This window comes from Panthera tigris, chromosome E2 (genome assembly GCF_018350195.1).
Source record: "Panthera tigris isolate Pti1 chromosome E2, P.tigris_Pti1_mat1.1, whole genome shotgun sequence".
Lineage (NCBI taxonomy): Eukaryota > Metazoa > Chordata > Mammalia > Carnivora > Felidae > Panthera > Panthera tigris.
The window spans coordinates 34,637,193-34,652,076 of record NC_056674.1 but is presented as its reverse complement, the minus strand read 5'-3'; the positions used below and the strand labels follow the sequence as shown (position 1 = coordinate 34,652,076).

Sequence of the window (14,884 nt, the reverse complement as noted above, 5' to 3'; positions counted from 1 at the left end):
TCAGAGCCTTATACAGTAGGAGCACAAAGGAACATTCTGCAGAGACAATGCCCACTGCAGCCTGATTGTGAGGACGCCTGCTCCTCGGCAACCCTGGCAACTGTAGGCTCTGAGGAGAGGAGCCAGCTAGCAAGGGTGCTGTGAACTGGCCCCCGCTTTCAGCTTTCCTGAAGGTTGCTGTCTCCCAAGCCTTAGCACAAGCCAGGCATGTTGAGAAATGTCCGAAAGGAAGTGGGCTCCCTGGAGGCAGCCATACGAGGGCTAGCCAGGGCAGGCTGTGTGATCCTGGACTAGTCGCTGTCTCTCTCTAGGTTTCAAGGCTCTGTGTTAGGCAAGACCCTAGGTCCTGCCATGCAGGGCGACTGTGGGCTCTCCTGGAAACCTGAGGGCACTGCCCTGCCTGCCTGCCAGCCCTTGGGTCTCCAAGGGTGGCGATTAGCAGTGGCCAGTATCCAGGGTCAGCATAAAGGGATCAGGGAGAGTGGTGGCCTCAGCAGGATAGGGATTAGCAGGTGATATTCTAGCCCTGGCCCACTGGAGTCCTGCAGCCTCCCTCCCTCCTTCCCAGGAAACAGAGGTCATGAGTGCCTAAGCCCAGCACTTGAAAGCCCCGGGGCCTGCCCACCATCCTGGTCACAACCATTGGTGATGGACCCCACATGTGAGGATACCCTGGGGAGAGTCTGACTTGTTTGCCTGTGTCGGCATATGCCCCACATACACCTGTCCAGGTGCTGAGAGTGACAGGTCCAGAGACCCCTCCTGTGAGGTTCACGCAGGATTTGGCTCCCTACCTGCTCCACCTCCAGGGCTCCATACAGCCCCCAGACAGCATCCCCCAAGCCCTACTCCTCAGAGAAGACTTTCCCGGAGTTGAGTCTACTCACCACCCCACCCCCAGTTTATTTTTCTTTTAATGTTATAAAATATAAAAAAATACAGAGAATGCATAAATATAGAATGTAACCAATAATTTATAAAGCGAGAGCTCGTGTACTATTATTCAGGTCAAGACAAGAGGTACTACTTTGCAAAACTGATTAGCAGTTTCTTAAAACATGAAACATAAAATTACCATATAACAGCAATTTTACCCCTAGGAATCTTCCCAAGAGAACTGAAAATATATAGGTCCAGGCAAAAACTTACATGCAAATGTTCACAGCAGCATTATTTCAAACAGCTAGTAAGTGCAACAACCCAAGAGTCCATTGACTAGTGAGTAAATAAATTCCACCATGGAATACTCAAGAATTAAAAATTATTATTGTTTATTAAAATTTTTTTATTGTTTATTTATTTTTGAGAGAGAGCGAGAGATACAGAGCACGAGCAGGGAAGGGGCAGAGAGAGGGAGACACAGAATCTGAAGCAGGCTCCCGGCTCTGAGCTATCAGCACAGACACCGACACGGGTCTTGAACCTGTGAACCATGAGATCATGGCCTGCACCAAAGTCAGACGCTTAACCGACTCAGGGCCTCCCAAATTAAAAAAAAAATTTAAGTTTATTTACTTATTTTGAGAGAGACAGAGACAGTGTGAGTGGGGGAGGGGCAGAGAGAGAGGCAGAGAGAGAGAACCCCAAGCAGGCTGCATGCCACCAGCACAAAGCCCAATGCAGGGCTTGAACTCATGAAACCGTAAGATCATGACCTGAGCCTAAACCAAGACAGATGCTTAACCAACTGAGCCACTCAGGCACCCTGGAATACTCAAGAATTAAAAAGAAATGAGGTATTGATATATGCTCCCATGTGGAAGGTCCTGAAAGACATTTTGCTAAATGAAAGAAATCAGACAAAAAACCAGTCTGCTTGTTGTATGATCCATTTATATAAAATGTCCAAAAAAGGCCAATTTTAGGGGACAGAAAGCTGATTAGTGGCTGTCGGGAGCTGTAGCTGAGTATGGGGAGTGATTCCCATGAAGCATGAAGGGTCTCATTGGGACAACAACGGCAATGTTCTAGAGCTGGATGGTGCAAGTTGCAAAGCTCAGTCAATTTACTAAAAATCATTGAGCTGTACAGTTAAAATGGGAAAATTTTATGGCTTATAAATTATACCTCAGTAAAGTTGTTTTAAAAAATTGATGCCGGCTAAAGAAAGCAAGAAATGATGCCAGCCCCTAGAAGCTTCCACCTGCTCCTCCCCAGTTCCAACCCCCTGCAAGAGGTAACCGCTCTCTGGCTGCATAACGTCACCACATGACTGCTGCTTTTCTTTTTCCTCTTACTACCTACGTGTGCAGCCATAGACAAGACAGGCTCACTTTGCCCCTTTTGAACTTTGTATATACGGACATTGGGGTCTTTTGAGCCTGGCTTCTTTTCCTCCATACATATGTGCACATGAGGGTCATCCAAACTGGTGTGTGGCCAAAGTTTGCTCATGTTCCTCGCCCTAGAACCCCTTACTCTTCCCCCAGTCACATCTGGCTTTGCCCACTCCCCAGGGGCTCCGCTGCCTCCAGGTTGCTCAGCCCAGGGAGGAGGGCACAGACCAAGCCTCACTCATGCAGGGTCCCATGCCATTACTCCTCCCCCAGTGCCTCACTCCCCTTGGCTTGCAGCATGCTCGCTTTCTGCTCTTCCATGTGCCAGAGGGCTCCAGGGGCCATCTTTGTCCCCTTCTCTTCTTTAGTTGCATTGAATTTCCCAGGGGTTCTGAATCTGTGGAATTGTCTGAATCTGTTCTGAATTGTGGCTTTACGCACCATGTGCAAGCTGAGCTCATGAGTCCAACATTTCTTTTCTTTTTTTAATTTTTAAAGCTGATTTATTTATTTTGAGAGAGACAGAGACAGCATGAGCAGGGGAGGGTCAGAGAGAGAGGGAGAGAGAGAATCCCAAGCAGGCTCTGCACTGTCAGTGCTGAGCCTGACGTGGGGCTCCGACTCACTGACTGTGAGATCGTGATCTGAGCAGAAACCGAGAGTCAGATGTTTAACTGACTGAGCCACCCAGGTGCCCCTAACATTTCTATCTCCCCAAACTCCAGACACACACGCACAGTCCTCGCCAGCTACTGCACATTTCCACTTGGACGTCTCTCAGACATCTTACCAAAGTAAAGTTCATGATTTCCCCTCCCCTCCAAACTCTTCCTCCCACCTCCTAGCTCCAGGCTTCCTCTTTTGGGTAAATGGCACCACCTGCCACCCAGTTGCCCGAGCTGCACCCTCAACACCTCCCTTTTCCTCTCCCTCCCCTTTCTCTCTGCCTCTGCCACCCACCAGCCCAAGCCGTGTCACCTCTGCGTGGGCCTCCGTCCAGCTAGAGGCGAGGGTGAATATCACCGATCTCACCAGCCATTGCTTGGAGGCCGGGCAGAGTTGAAGAACTTGCTGTCCCCAGCCAGGGCCTGGCCAGAGGTGCTGTGGGAGGAGCCCTTATCCCCTGCAGCCTGGCATAGTTATGGAGGACACACAGGGGCCACCTTGAGCTCCGTTATTGCTGTTGGCCCTCGCTGGCAGAAAGAACATCCTCCCATGCCAGCCACCTTGGGGAGTTGCATAACAGGGGCCATGCACGAGGCTCTGGGGAGGAGTGATCGCACGGGACTGTGTGTGAGTGAGGCTTGGTCTGTGGCTCCCTCCCTGGGCTGAGCAACCTGGAGGCAGCAGAGCCCCTGGGGAGTGGGCAAAGTCAGATGTGCCTGGGAGAAAAGAAGGGGGTTCTAGGGCAAGGAAAATGAACAAACTTTGGCCATACACCAGTGTGGGTGACCCTCATGTGCATATATATGGAGGGAAAGAATCCAGGGGTCATCCGGTCATAGAATGATTTGTTGCTCTGCAGGCTCCTGACCAGTGCACATGCTCACCGCACATCAGCGGGGCAGGTGGTGCCTGGCCCCTGTTCAAAATCATCATGGCCTTTCCTGGTCCATCCACTAAAACCCAAAGTCCTTACCATGGCTTACGGGCCCTACGTGATCCGTCCTGGCCGACCTCATCTCCCACCGCTCTTCATTATACCCACTAACCCTCCGACCCCTCCCTGTTCCTTGGGTGCATCCAGGCTCATTCCAGCCTCAGGACTTTACCCTTGCAGTGTCTTCTGTCTGGAACACGGTCCATTCAGCTCTTGATTTTCATGACTTGGCCCAAATCTCCCCCTCTGGATGGAGGCCTGCCTGCCCTCCTCCCACTGACACACTCGTGTCTCTGCCCTGCTTGTGCACACTGCTGGGCACACAGGAGGAGCTCAGGAGATGGTGTGGGTGACCTAGTCCCCATCCCTTGCTGGCTACCCCTCTCCTCTACTCTCACCCAGTTCTTGTCATCTCGCTGAGCCCTTCTTCACTGGGCTGCCGTCCCTGTCTCCCTGAAGATCTCTGTCTCCCTGCTAGGGCCGGACCTCAGTTCGCGGGGCTAGCTCACACACAGTCAGCCATCCCTCAGTCCTTGGGTTCTTCCTAAAGGCCCAGCTCTGGGACCACGGCCGACCGGACAGAGCCCAAGACAGGGGCTACTGAGGTCCTGCCAAGCTGCAGAAGACTCTGGGCCAGAGAGACTCTGCCTGAGTCCTGGATCTGGAGCTGGAGGGCTGGGGTGTGCCTCCTGCCACTGCTGACTGACAGTTGACAAGCCTCTGCCACCTAGAGTCTCCCAGGATCACATGGGGACATCAAGCTGTTATTCTCCCACCGGCCACCCTGTGGCTTGGTCAAGGTATGTGGCAAACTGGGCCCCTGGAACCTGGGGAGGTCCCCTGGTGACTCATGGTGTCCCAAGCAGGTCCACGTGGGGCTCCTTCCCTGGGACCTAGATCCCTGCTGGCCCCTGGAGGGTTGCTGCTGGCTGCCTGGGCCTGGAGCTCCTGTCTTCCACCACCACCTCCCCACCCCTGTTCGGCCCCTGCTAATCCTTTGCACACGGCACCACTGCTGCCTATTAATCCCCCCTGTGTCTGAGAGACCGGCCGCAAGTGTCAGGGACAAGGCAATTCCTGGCTGGTGGTTGGCATCTGAGCAGGTAACTCGGGATGAAGTGGTAGCTGGGTGTGGACCCCCCATGTTCTCCTTCTAGCAAGGCATCTAGACTTGGAGAATAGGGCAAGGCAGGAAAACTGGGCTTCCCTCTCTGCCTGTGGGACTCAAACCTTAGTGAATCTTCAGAGGCAGCTTATGACATGCAGATTCCAGGTCCCGCAGAGGGTTTAGAGGGGCATAGGAACCTGTATTTTCCCTAGCTTTCCAGAAGATTCTGAAAAGCTGGTGATCCCAGCATCATAGTTACCCTGGGCTCTGAAGTCACCCTTCCCACCTTAGCCTCCCTTATCAATGTGGAATCAGCAGGGCCATGCAAATATTTCCATCCTGGAGGAAATGACTGGGTCTGAGGGAAGAAGAAAAATTGGGAGTGGGGAAAGCTTCCCTAATCATTTCCAGGAGGTTCCGAAACAAACTGGGAAAAGGTTTGCAGGACTGGCCTGCAGAAGCCAACCCTGGGCAAATGTCAATAGCACCGGAGGTGGATGTGAGACACCTGGAGTCCAGCGGACCTGAATGTAACTTGGCTTGGCTGCTTACCGGCCGGGTCACTTTGGGCAAGTCTACTCCTCTCTCTGTGCCTCTGTTTCCTGAGCTACAAAGTGGTAACAATTATTTGCCTGAGGCTGGTGGCAGGCAGGGAGAACGAGGAGGAATGTGATCAAGGGTGGAAGACACGTAGCTCAGTCTTGCCTCATGGGGCCGGCGGGGGCTGGCTGGGGTCGGGGGAATCCTCCATCCTAAACTCATGGCCTTGGGCTCTACCAACCCTGGGAATCACTGTGTCTGTGTCCCCACCCAACAAGGAAATGGAAGGCCGGAGAGGTTCATGTCTGGCTCAGGTTCACCTTTTTGGAGGCGGAGTCAGGGATCTGATTTCCCACCCTGAGCTCTGCCCCTGTAGCACAGCCTCTCCCAGGACAGCTGGTGCTGAGGCCAGAGCGGGGGGCAGAAGTCGGGGCTGTGAGCAGAGGGCAGGAGGCACAGCCAAGGGGCTGTGGGGAACGGGCACTGGGGCATGGATCCTGGGCCCTGTGCCTGTCCTTTTCAGCCTGGGGCCAGGGTCCTTGGCAGAGGAGGGACAGAGAAGCACTCTATCATGTTGGGCATCTCCCCAGAAGGGCCCTTTCAAGGGTGGGAGTTTGCACCTACTGCCCTGTGTGGTGCCACTGGGCCAGGCCATCCTGCGGGATTTAGTCATAAGAGCGGAGGCCTCCCATTCCCAGAAGATAAATGTTGCCAGAAACTGTACCCATAGAAGGTAGGGCTGAAATATCACAGTAAATCTTGAAAAAGGGATTTAATTGTCATTTTATCTTAAAATTATTTAAGTCATGAAAACAGGTTAATTTTTATGTTAAAGCATTTTCCGTTCATATGCTATTCACAATGTAGTTTGTTTTTTTTTTTAACGTTTATTTATTTTTGAGACAGAGAGAGACAGAGCATGAACGGGGGAGGGTCAGAGAGAGGGAGACACAGAATCTGAAACAGGCTCCAGGCTCTGAGCTGTCAGCACAGAGCCCGGCGCGGGGCTTGAACTCACGGACCGCGAGATCATGACCTGAGCCGAAGTTGGCAGCTTAACCGAATGAGCCACCCAGGCGCCCCACACAATGTAGTTTTAAAAATCCATGTTGGGATCGTGCTGCATGTGATATTCTACAATTACTGTTCTTGCTTGACACCAAATAATAGTCATAGACATTTGTTAAGTGCTCAGTGTGTGCCTGCCATGTTCTCACCAGTTTATTTTATCCTCACAATGATCTCCATGAGATAGGTACTGTAACATCCCCATTTTACAGACAAGCAAACTGAGGCACAGAGAGTTTAACTGATTTGGTCATTCCTGGAGTCCAGAGTATGTACATCTTTCCATATTAGTTCAAACTGATCCACCTTTTTTTATGACTCCATGGTATTCCGTATCAGACGTATTGTAATTTATTTAATATGCGTTTCTCTTACAGGTGAACAGTTAGGAACTTTCTAATAACCAGATCCCTACAGGTAAATATTTGGGTGTTTTTCATCTTTTGCTATAACACTGTTGTGACCAAGCTCTTTATACACATGTTTTTGGCCTTAGTATCTCTATCAGGTGAATACCTGGAGGAATAATTTGCAAAAATGTTTTTAAAGATGAATGAGAGAAAAGGGAAATGTGTGACCCACCTAAGTGGCGCCTAAATGGTGGGAGCAGCAGTGGACACCCTGGGGAGGCCTAAGGATTCTGTCTCCTACAGGCATCAGGATGTGGAGCTGGGTCCAGAGGGTGCTGCCTCAGCCCCCAGGGACCCCCCAGAAGACAAAGATGGAGGAGGAGGAGGAGGGGGCAGAACCAGAACCGGAGGCGGAGCTGGAACCAGAGCCGGCACCTAAAACAGCCCCGAAGGAGGCCGAGCTAGGGGACGAATCCCTGGTAAGAGGCTGCAGCCATGCTGGCCTTATGGCTCCGGAATTCCCAGCTTGGGTCAGCTGCCCCCACCCCGGGGACCTTCTACGAGGGGACTCGAGCACGTCCAAACTTGCCAGTTCTGCATCCCATCCGTTCAGGAGCCTGATGACAACTAGTTCAGAAGCTCAGTTAAAAAGATTTGATTTAGCATCTAATGGATGCCAGGCCTGTGCACTGTGCTAGGAGCGTAATGGTGAATAAGACATTGCCCATGGGGGTCAGCAGACAAGTACCAGCCAGGTCATTCTACCAGGAGACAGAGGTGATGAGAGAATTTGGGGAGCTCCAACACTGGATTCAGCTCTCCCCTCCCAGGAGGGCCAAATGAGTATATCAGACAGAAGTATGCGAGCTCAGAGGAGGGAGAGAATCATCTTAACTTTGGAGAGTGGAAGCTGGTGGGGTTTGCTCCTAGACACAGAGGGTGAGCCCACTTGTGACTGGAGATGGTGAGGCGGGGCATGCCTCATAGAGGAAGGGCTTGTCCTGGGCAGCACGGGGTATATACAGGAAACAGTGACCACCCAGGTAGACAGTTTGTGTGCATATGTGTTTGCACGTGCACACATGTATGTACACATATGTGCATGCCCTGTGTCCTTAGTGGTATGTCTGTACATACATATGTATTAGCAAATTGTGTGCACACAAACACATGCACGTATTTACATGTATTTGTATGCACACGTGTATGTCACATGCCTTGGTGTGTCTGTAGGGTGTGTGGGGCATGCTATAAGTGTCTGAGTGTGTACATGTATATGTTTCTGAGTTTGTGAATGTATTCATGTGTTTGTGTATGCACGTTTGTGTTTCTGTGCATGCATGTGTGTATGAACATATTTGTATGTAGCTGCATGTTTGTATACATACATATTTTATACATCTGTGCATGCAGGCTCATGTGTGAGTGTTCAGATGCAGACCTTTGTACGTGTGGGCATACATGCATATGTGTGGGCACACATGTTTATTCATCTATGTGTGTATTTGATTGTGTGTTGATGTACATTTGAAATGATGTGTTTGTGAATATGTGTTTGTATGTCAGTGCATGTGTATGCGTGTAGATGCCCTTGCTTATGGAACTGAGCTTATATATACGTGCATGTATGTATACACAAGTATCTGTGTGTGTATATATGCAAATGTATGGGAGTGTGCATATGCATGTGTTTGTGTGTCTGTACACTTGCAGGCATTTGCATGTGTGCATGTCTGCATGCACGCACGTGTATATATGAATATTTTGCATGTGCCTCTATGCACATGCATGTGTATTGGGGCATGTATACATATGCAAACGTATATGCACATGTGCTTTGTGTCTTCCATATACACGTGCATGTATGAGCAGATCCACTTATCTGTGCATGTGTATGCACACACCGCTGTGTTACTGCACGTGTACCTATTTGTGCTCATGCATGTATGCATCTAACTGCACATATATGGACATCTATGTGAGCTCATACATTTACATGTATAATGAGTGTGTGTGTGTGTGTGTGTGTGCATGTTTGTACACGCACATATGTGCACGCAGCACTAGGAGCTGCAGCTACAGAGGCAGATGAGAGGCAGATGGCAAATGCTGAACTGCTACCCAGCTGCTCCAGGGGAGTGGCAGGTTTGGCTCCCCCAGGAGAGGGATAGCTGGTGGGGGGGGTCCTCTCCCCTCCCTCTCCCCTCCCTCTCCCCTTCAGTTTGCCTCAAGGCTTCATAAGTGTCTCCAGTGTTCCTCTCTGTTCTCAGACCACTGGAGTGGGCAGCTTCCTGGGGGAGGTGATAGGCTTGGGGCTACCTTGGTAGGGGGGCACCTTGGATGTGGGACCTGTGGTGTTGTGAGGGAGGAAGTGTCCCAAGTAGAGGGTGAAGCTGCTGGGATTTACAGGGACGAATGTGAGAATAGAGCTGTTTGGTCCTGTGGGGTGAGGGGGTCCTCAGTGGGTGGGTTGAGGGCTGCCCCTACCTGAACCGGGCTGGTCTCCCTGAGGGCTTACGTGGTCCTGTTTGAACCTTCCAGCCACCGGAGGAGCCATTTGAGGGGGTGGAAGTGGCTGCAGCTGAGCCAGGCCCTCAGGGTAAGTGCTGGAAGCCCAGGCTGGCAGCACCAGCAGCAGGGAGGAGTATGTTCTCTCTCAGGGCTTTGCAGAGTTCATAGGCCGGCAGGCCCATTTCACAGATGAAGAAACTGAGGCTGAGAGAAGTTGAGGATCGGGCTCCTGGGGACTTTTTAGCTGAGCTGAGCTGGAACCCTGGCCTTCTGACTCCTTTGGGGTTCTCCTCTTTACCCTACCTCTGACTTGACCTCCCTCACAGGGTAGACCTCCCTAGGTACTCTGAGGCTCCAGATCTAAGTATGGGGAATTCTTTTCCAGAAACCCAGGAGGCTGCCCCTACTCCACCCACATCCCTCCAAGCCCAGGTTGCTGTGGTTCCCGAAGTGAACAGGTACCACACCACCCTTCCCTCTCCTCGGGGCCAGCCCCCACCCCCCCAAAAAAACAGGGAGCCACTTGGGGGTGGGGACCAGCACTGTCTCAGGTCTCCACTCATTCGCTGGCAACTGCCCAGAACATATTGGGAACTGGCTGAAGGGATCCTCAGGCAGAGGCAAGGATCTCCTGGTCCAAATGGGCAATGTGACCAAGAGAAACAGAAAATAGGGGCTGGAGCATTCTCAGTGCTTGGGAGAAATGCAGATCCAGTGTGGCCAGGGCTTCTGATTTTCCCAATGAAGCCAGAAATCCAGACTTTCATGTAAAATCTCCAAGTTGGCTCATTTTAGACCATCAATGCTTATCCAAGTGAGCATATCTTTTGGGGGGTGGGGGGAGCCGCTAGCCTCAGGCTATGAGGCTAGTGACCCTCATATTTAGGCTGCCCAGTCTCAGCCACAAGGAAAACGCCCCACAGGAAATCCTCAACCCTTCTGACCCTTTTGGAGCACATGACGTATGCCTAGTGTAGGATGGGACCCCCTGGAGCCAGGCTAAGCAGGAAGCAGGATACTACAACTTGGCTGCTTTGGACCAAGCATCTGATGGGAGTGGGCTCAGGATGGTACTGTGCATACCTGCCTTGCCACGGTTTGGTGTCTGCCATTTTCCAGAGTTGGATGTAAGCCTTGGGGGAAGGTGACACATCTGAAGCCTCACAGTGGGGAGATAGACATTTGGGATTCAACCCAAGTTCTTTAGGACACCAGAGAGTGCCACTCGGATTAGGGAGGGGCCGGGGACCTGAGGGCAAACTCTGATCTTTGTCCCTCAGCACTCCCAGTGGCTGGGTGCTGACCTGGCTCAAGAAAGGCATGGAGAAAGTTGTCCCACAGCCGGTCCTCAGCAGCGGGCCAGCCCAGACCACTGCTGCTGGCTTGGAAGGCCCCACCCAGGTACTTGTGGGGGTGGGAGCTGAGGTGGTTTTGGTGGGGAAGTGCAGGGTGGGAGGCCATTGGGTCTGGGCTCTCTGCCCTCACGTGTCTGTCTGTCCTGGCAGGCAGGAGCACAGATCCCTGGGCAATGCAGCAATGGGAGCTCAGGTAAGGCCAGGAGGCAGGATGGCTTTTTGGGGGTGGGACTAGGGGAGCTCAGGCTGGATCTTGCCCCTGTGGAGAGCTCACAGGCCAGGAACTCTCATCTGCCTGGCTCTGGATTCCAACCCTGGTTTGAGTGAGGCTGACCAGGAGACGGGGTCTGGGCAGGCCTCTTGCTGCTGACCACCTTCCTTTCTTCTGCAGATGGACTCGATGTGGCCCCTGGGGCCCAGGACACTGGGTAAGTCCCCATCCCTGAGCAATGGTTTGGCCCCTGAACCTCATCTATAGTGTGTGTGGTTGGGGGAGCTGTGTGCCCAAACCTGAGGACCTTGTGTTCAGGACCACATCACCTCAGTGTGTGACCTTGGACTTGTCTCTCATCTCTTCCAGACCTCACTTTTCTCATTCTTAAAATGGAGCCAAAGGGCCCTGTGCTTCCCATGGTTTTTTGTGCTGATTTCTGGGAGATGCTCCGGTGGGAGGCCATGGGGAGAAGGCATGGATGAGTTCCTCATAGATGGGCTCGTGTATGTGGGCATTGTATGGAGCCCAGGGGCAGGGCTGGGACCACTGTGGGGGACATAGGGGTACCTAGGTTGGCCTCACAGTTGGCAATAGCTTTGTACTTCTTCGACTTGACCAAGGTAGGTGGCTGTCTTGTTATTAAGGGTGGGTGAGGACTATGGCAAACGGGGAGACCATGTCCTTCTCTAAGAGGGCCCCGGTCAGCTCCCATTGCCTCTGCCTGGGAGGAGTTCAGGCCCAGTGTGACCAGATTCTCCAGTTTTTTAGGAGAAGCTAGAAATTTAGGGTTTTATGGAATATTTAAATTTTAGATGTTGCCAACTAACTGAAAAGTTTTCAGAATACTAGGGGCCCCCCAGATAAGCCTGGAACCTCCAGTTTGCAATCTCTGCTGGGGACCCGGAGTCATGTATTCACCTTCATTCACCCCATTCATTCATTCCTTCCCTTGTTCATTTGTTAGACTGCTGGGTTCTTGAGTGCAGGGACTTTTGTCTGGTCACTGCTGAACCCTGGTGCCTGGCACAGGGCCTGCCATAAGGAGGGGACTCAGCATGGAGGGGATGAATGAATGAATGTATGTGATTGCACTCATTCATTCATTCATTCATTCATTCATTGTTCCAGTCACTGTGGTCTATCTCTTTTTGTCCCCTGGAGGCTGCCCAGATCAGGGGTCCCCAGGGGCCACTCGGCTGACTCATGAGACCAGTAAAGCAATTTAGGATGAAGTCCCCCAGAGGACTTGCCAGCTTTCTTTTGGGGCCATACCTGGGGGGATGGGATCTCCTGGGACAATGGGTTCCCCCTGAAGAGGGAGGGGCTGCCTGGAGGCCAGATGGATCTGGGACCCATTTGCCCCAGGGCTAGCTATATAATTTGCGGGTCCCAATGCAAAATGAAAATGCAGGACTCCTTTAAAAAAATCACTAAGAGTTTAAGATTGTGACAACCGCTTGAATACCAAAAGTGGGCCCTTATAAGTATGGGGCCCTGTGTGACTGCACTGCTCACGGACCCATGAAGCCAGACCTCTCTGTGCCAGGCACAGGGAGTCCCCCATGCTGTGTTCAGGTCCCCAGGCAGCTGCTGTTTCTCACCTGGGGCCCAGGTGGCCAAGGCTGGGCCTGCTGTTCCAGGCTTGGTGCAGCCATAGGTCAGAATATGGGGCTGGCAGAAGTTGCCCCACTACCTGAGACCCTTCTAGAGTATACAATACAAGGTCCCCACTGTGCAGAATGGGACCAGAGGTGAGGAAGGACTGGCTGAAGCCTGGGATTCCAACAGACATTCAGGTCAGGGTGATTAGGTTGCTTTACTGATCCCTGTCCCCTTTGCAGGCCTGGGCCCTGGCTGCTCAGGTGGCTTGAGCAGAATCTGGAGAAAGTGCTGCCTCAGCCCCCCCAAAGCTCCAAGGTAAGTGGAGGAAAAAGGGGGAGCAGGCAGATGACCACCTGGGAGGGTTTCTGGGTCCCAGAAAGGATGTGTGTAGTCCAGCAGGCTATCCCCAACCCCTGGGACACGTAGAGGGAGTGCTGTCCTCCCTGGAGGGTTCTCCTTGATGGAGAGGAGTGACTGCGAAACAGCAAGCAGATTCCTGGGGAAGGAGGGGGCCCCCTGCTGCCTGCCCTGGGCACCACTGGCTGGGGAGGGAGTGCACAGGGCTCACTTTGCTCTGTGACCTCACTCCCTGTCTCTGATCTAGGCCTGGGGAGATGAGCCTGCAGATGCTGCCTTGGGCCCAGGTACAGGGAGGGGACTGGGGAGGGCTGGGCTGGGGGTGCCACTGGGCCCTGAGGGATCCTGGGGGAGGACCTTAGCCCTCACCAAGGCCAGGGAGGGGTTCAGGGCTTGTGGGGGCTGGGCTGTTGTGGTGGGCCTTGGAACCCCTCCCCAGTGCAGGCTGGGAAGCCAGTGGTGTGGGACCGTCCTGTGAGGTCTTGACAAGCCCCTTGAGCTTCCTGGGCCTCAGTGCCCTGTCTAATGAGAGGCATAGTTGGAGTGGTTCCAAAGGGCTCCTTACTCAGTCCTGTTGGTGCCTGGGATCTGGTCCCCTGTGCCCATGAGCATGGAGCCCTGCTTTGTCATCTTTAGACTCCTGCTCTGCCTGCTGCTTAGAGCCCCCAGGACCCCCTTTGGAAAGGGAGCCCATGCTGCAGGCCCCGGAGAGCCCCAACATGCCCACTGCTGGCCCCCTGGAGCCCAAGGAAGAGCCAACTTCAGAGCCCCAGGCCACCTTCCATGCTTCCTCCTTGCCACCTGCTGGGGACCCTGCCAGGTGAGCCCCCCAAATGTCATGCCTTCCATGGGGAGCAGGATCAGTGCTTTGCCCCAGCCCAACACCCAACACTTCACCGAACATTGTTTGGTTTTTGTTTTGATAGAGAGAGAGAGAGAAAAAAAGAGAGTGTGAGCGGGGGAGAGGGGCAGAGGGGGAGAGAGAGGATTTTTTTTTTAATGTTTATTTATTTTTGAGAGAGAGACAGAGCATGAGTGGGGGAAGAGCAGAGAGAGAGGGAGACACAGAATCCAAAGCAGGCTCCAGGATCTGAGCTGTCAGCACAGAGCCTGATGCGGGGCTCAAACCCATGAACCGTGAGATCATGACCTGAGTCAAAGTCGGACGCTTAACCAACTGAGCCACCCAGGAGCCCCAAGAGAGACAGGATCTTAAGCAGTCTCCATGCTCAGCACAGAGCCCAACACAGGGCTTGATCCCATGACCTGAGCTGAAATCAGGAGTCTGATGCTCAACCGACTGAGCCACCCAGGTGCCCCCAGACTAGTTTTTTAAACTTTCAAAGTAACCCATGCACTGGGGAGAAAATTTAAAGGGGTTTCTGGGGTCTCTTCCCATCAACAGCTCTCTGCCATTCAACACATTTTCTACCTACAAACAAGCTGGGAGGACATTTCTCCTTCAAACCAACACACGGACCAGACAACAGCAAACTACATACCCTGTTCTGCATTTTGCTTCCTTCACCAAAAAGTGCATCTTAGGGGCACCTGGGTGGCTCAGTTGGTTAAGTGGTTCAGGTCATGATCTCAACGTCTGTGGGTTCGAGCCCTGCGTCAGGCCCTGTGCTGACAGCTCAGAGCCTGGAGCCTGCTTCGGATACTGTGTCTCCCCTCTCTGCCCCTCCCCTGCTCGAGTCTCTCTGCCTCTCTGTCTCTTAAAAAATAAATAAACATTAAAAAGTTAAAGACAAAAAACACATAAAAAGTATCTTAGAGGTGGTTTTATCTGGATTGGTCTGCTTCACTCTTTCAACTGTTTCGGAGTACTCTATTATAGGGTGGTACCAGCTTTTACATAGCTTGTTTCTACTCTTTCACTGCAATCAGTGGCATCATTTCA

The 14,884-nt window shown here is 52.4% G+C and overlaps 1 protein-coding gene across 1 annotated transcript in view; it reads left to right on the top strand.

Annotated features, from left to right (window-relative positions):
* Positions 1–7,253: 7,253 nt before the first annotated feature.
* Positions 7,254–14,884, top strand: part of CNGB1 (cyclic nucleotide gated channel subunit beta 1) — a gene marked incomplete at its 3' end in the record, with an annotated part of 63,630 nt that continues 55,999 nt past the window's right edge. The window contains exons 1-9 of the mRNA XM_007090377.3: positions 7,254–7,421; positions 9,484–9,541; positions 9,839–9,911; positions 10,734–10,854; positions 10,959–11,001; positions 11,200–11,236; positions 12,864–12,939; positions 13,229–13,268; positions 13,642–13,801. Of these exons, the coding sequence (XP_007090439.3) occupies positions 7,254–7,421; positions 9,484–9,541; positions 9,839–9,911; positions 10,734–10,854; positions 10,959–11,001; positions 11,200–11,236; positions 12,864–12,939; positions 13,229–13,268; positions 13,642–13,801 (776 nt within the window). The remainder of the gene's footprint in view (positions 7,422–9,483; positions 9,542–9,838; positions 9,912–10,733; positions 10,855–10,958; positions 11,002–11,199; positions 11,237–12,863; positions 12,940–13,228; positions 13,269–13,641; positions 13,802–14,884) is intronic.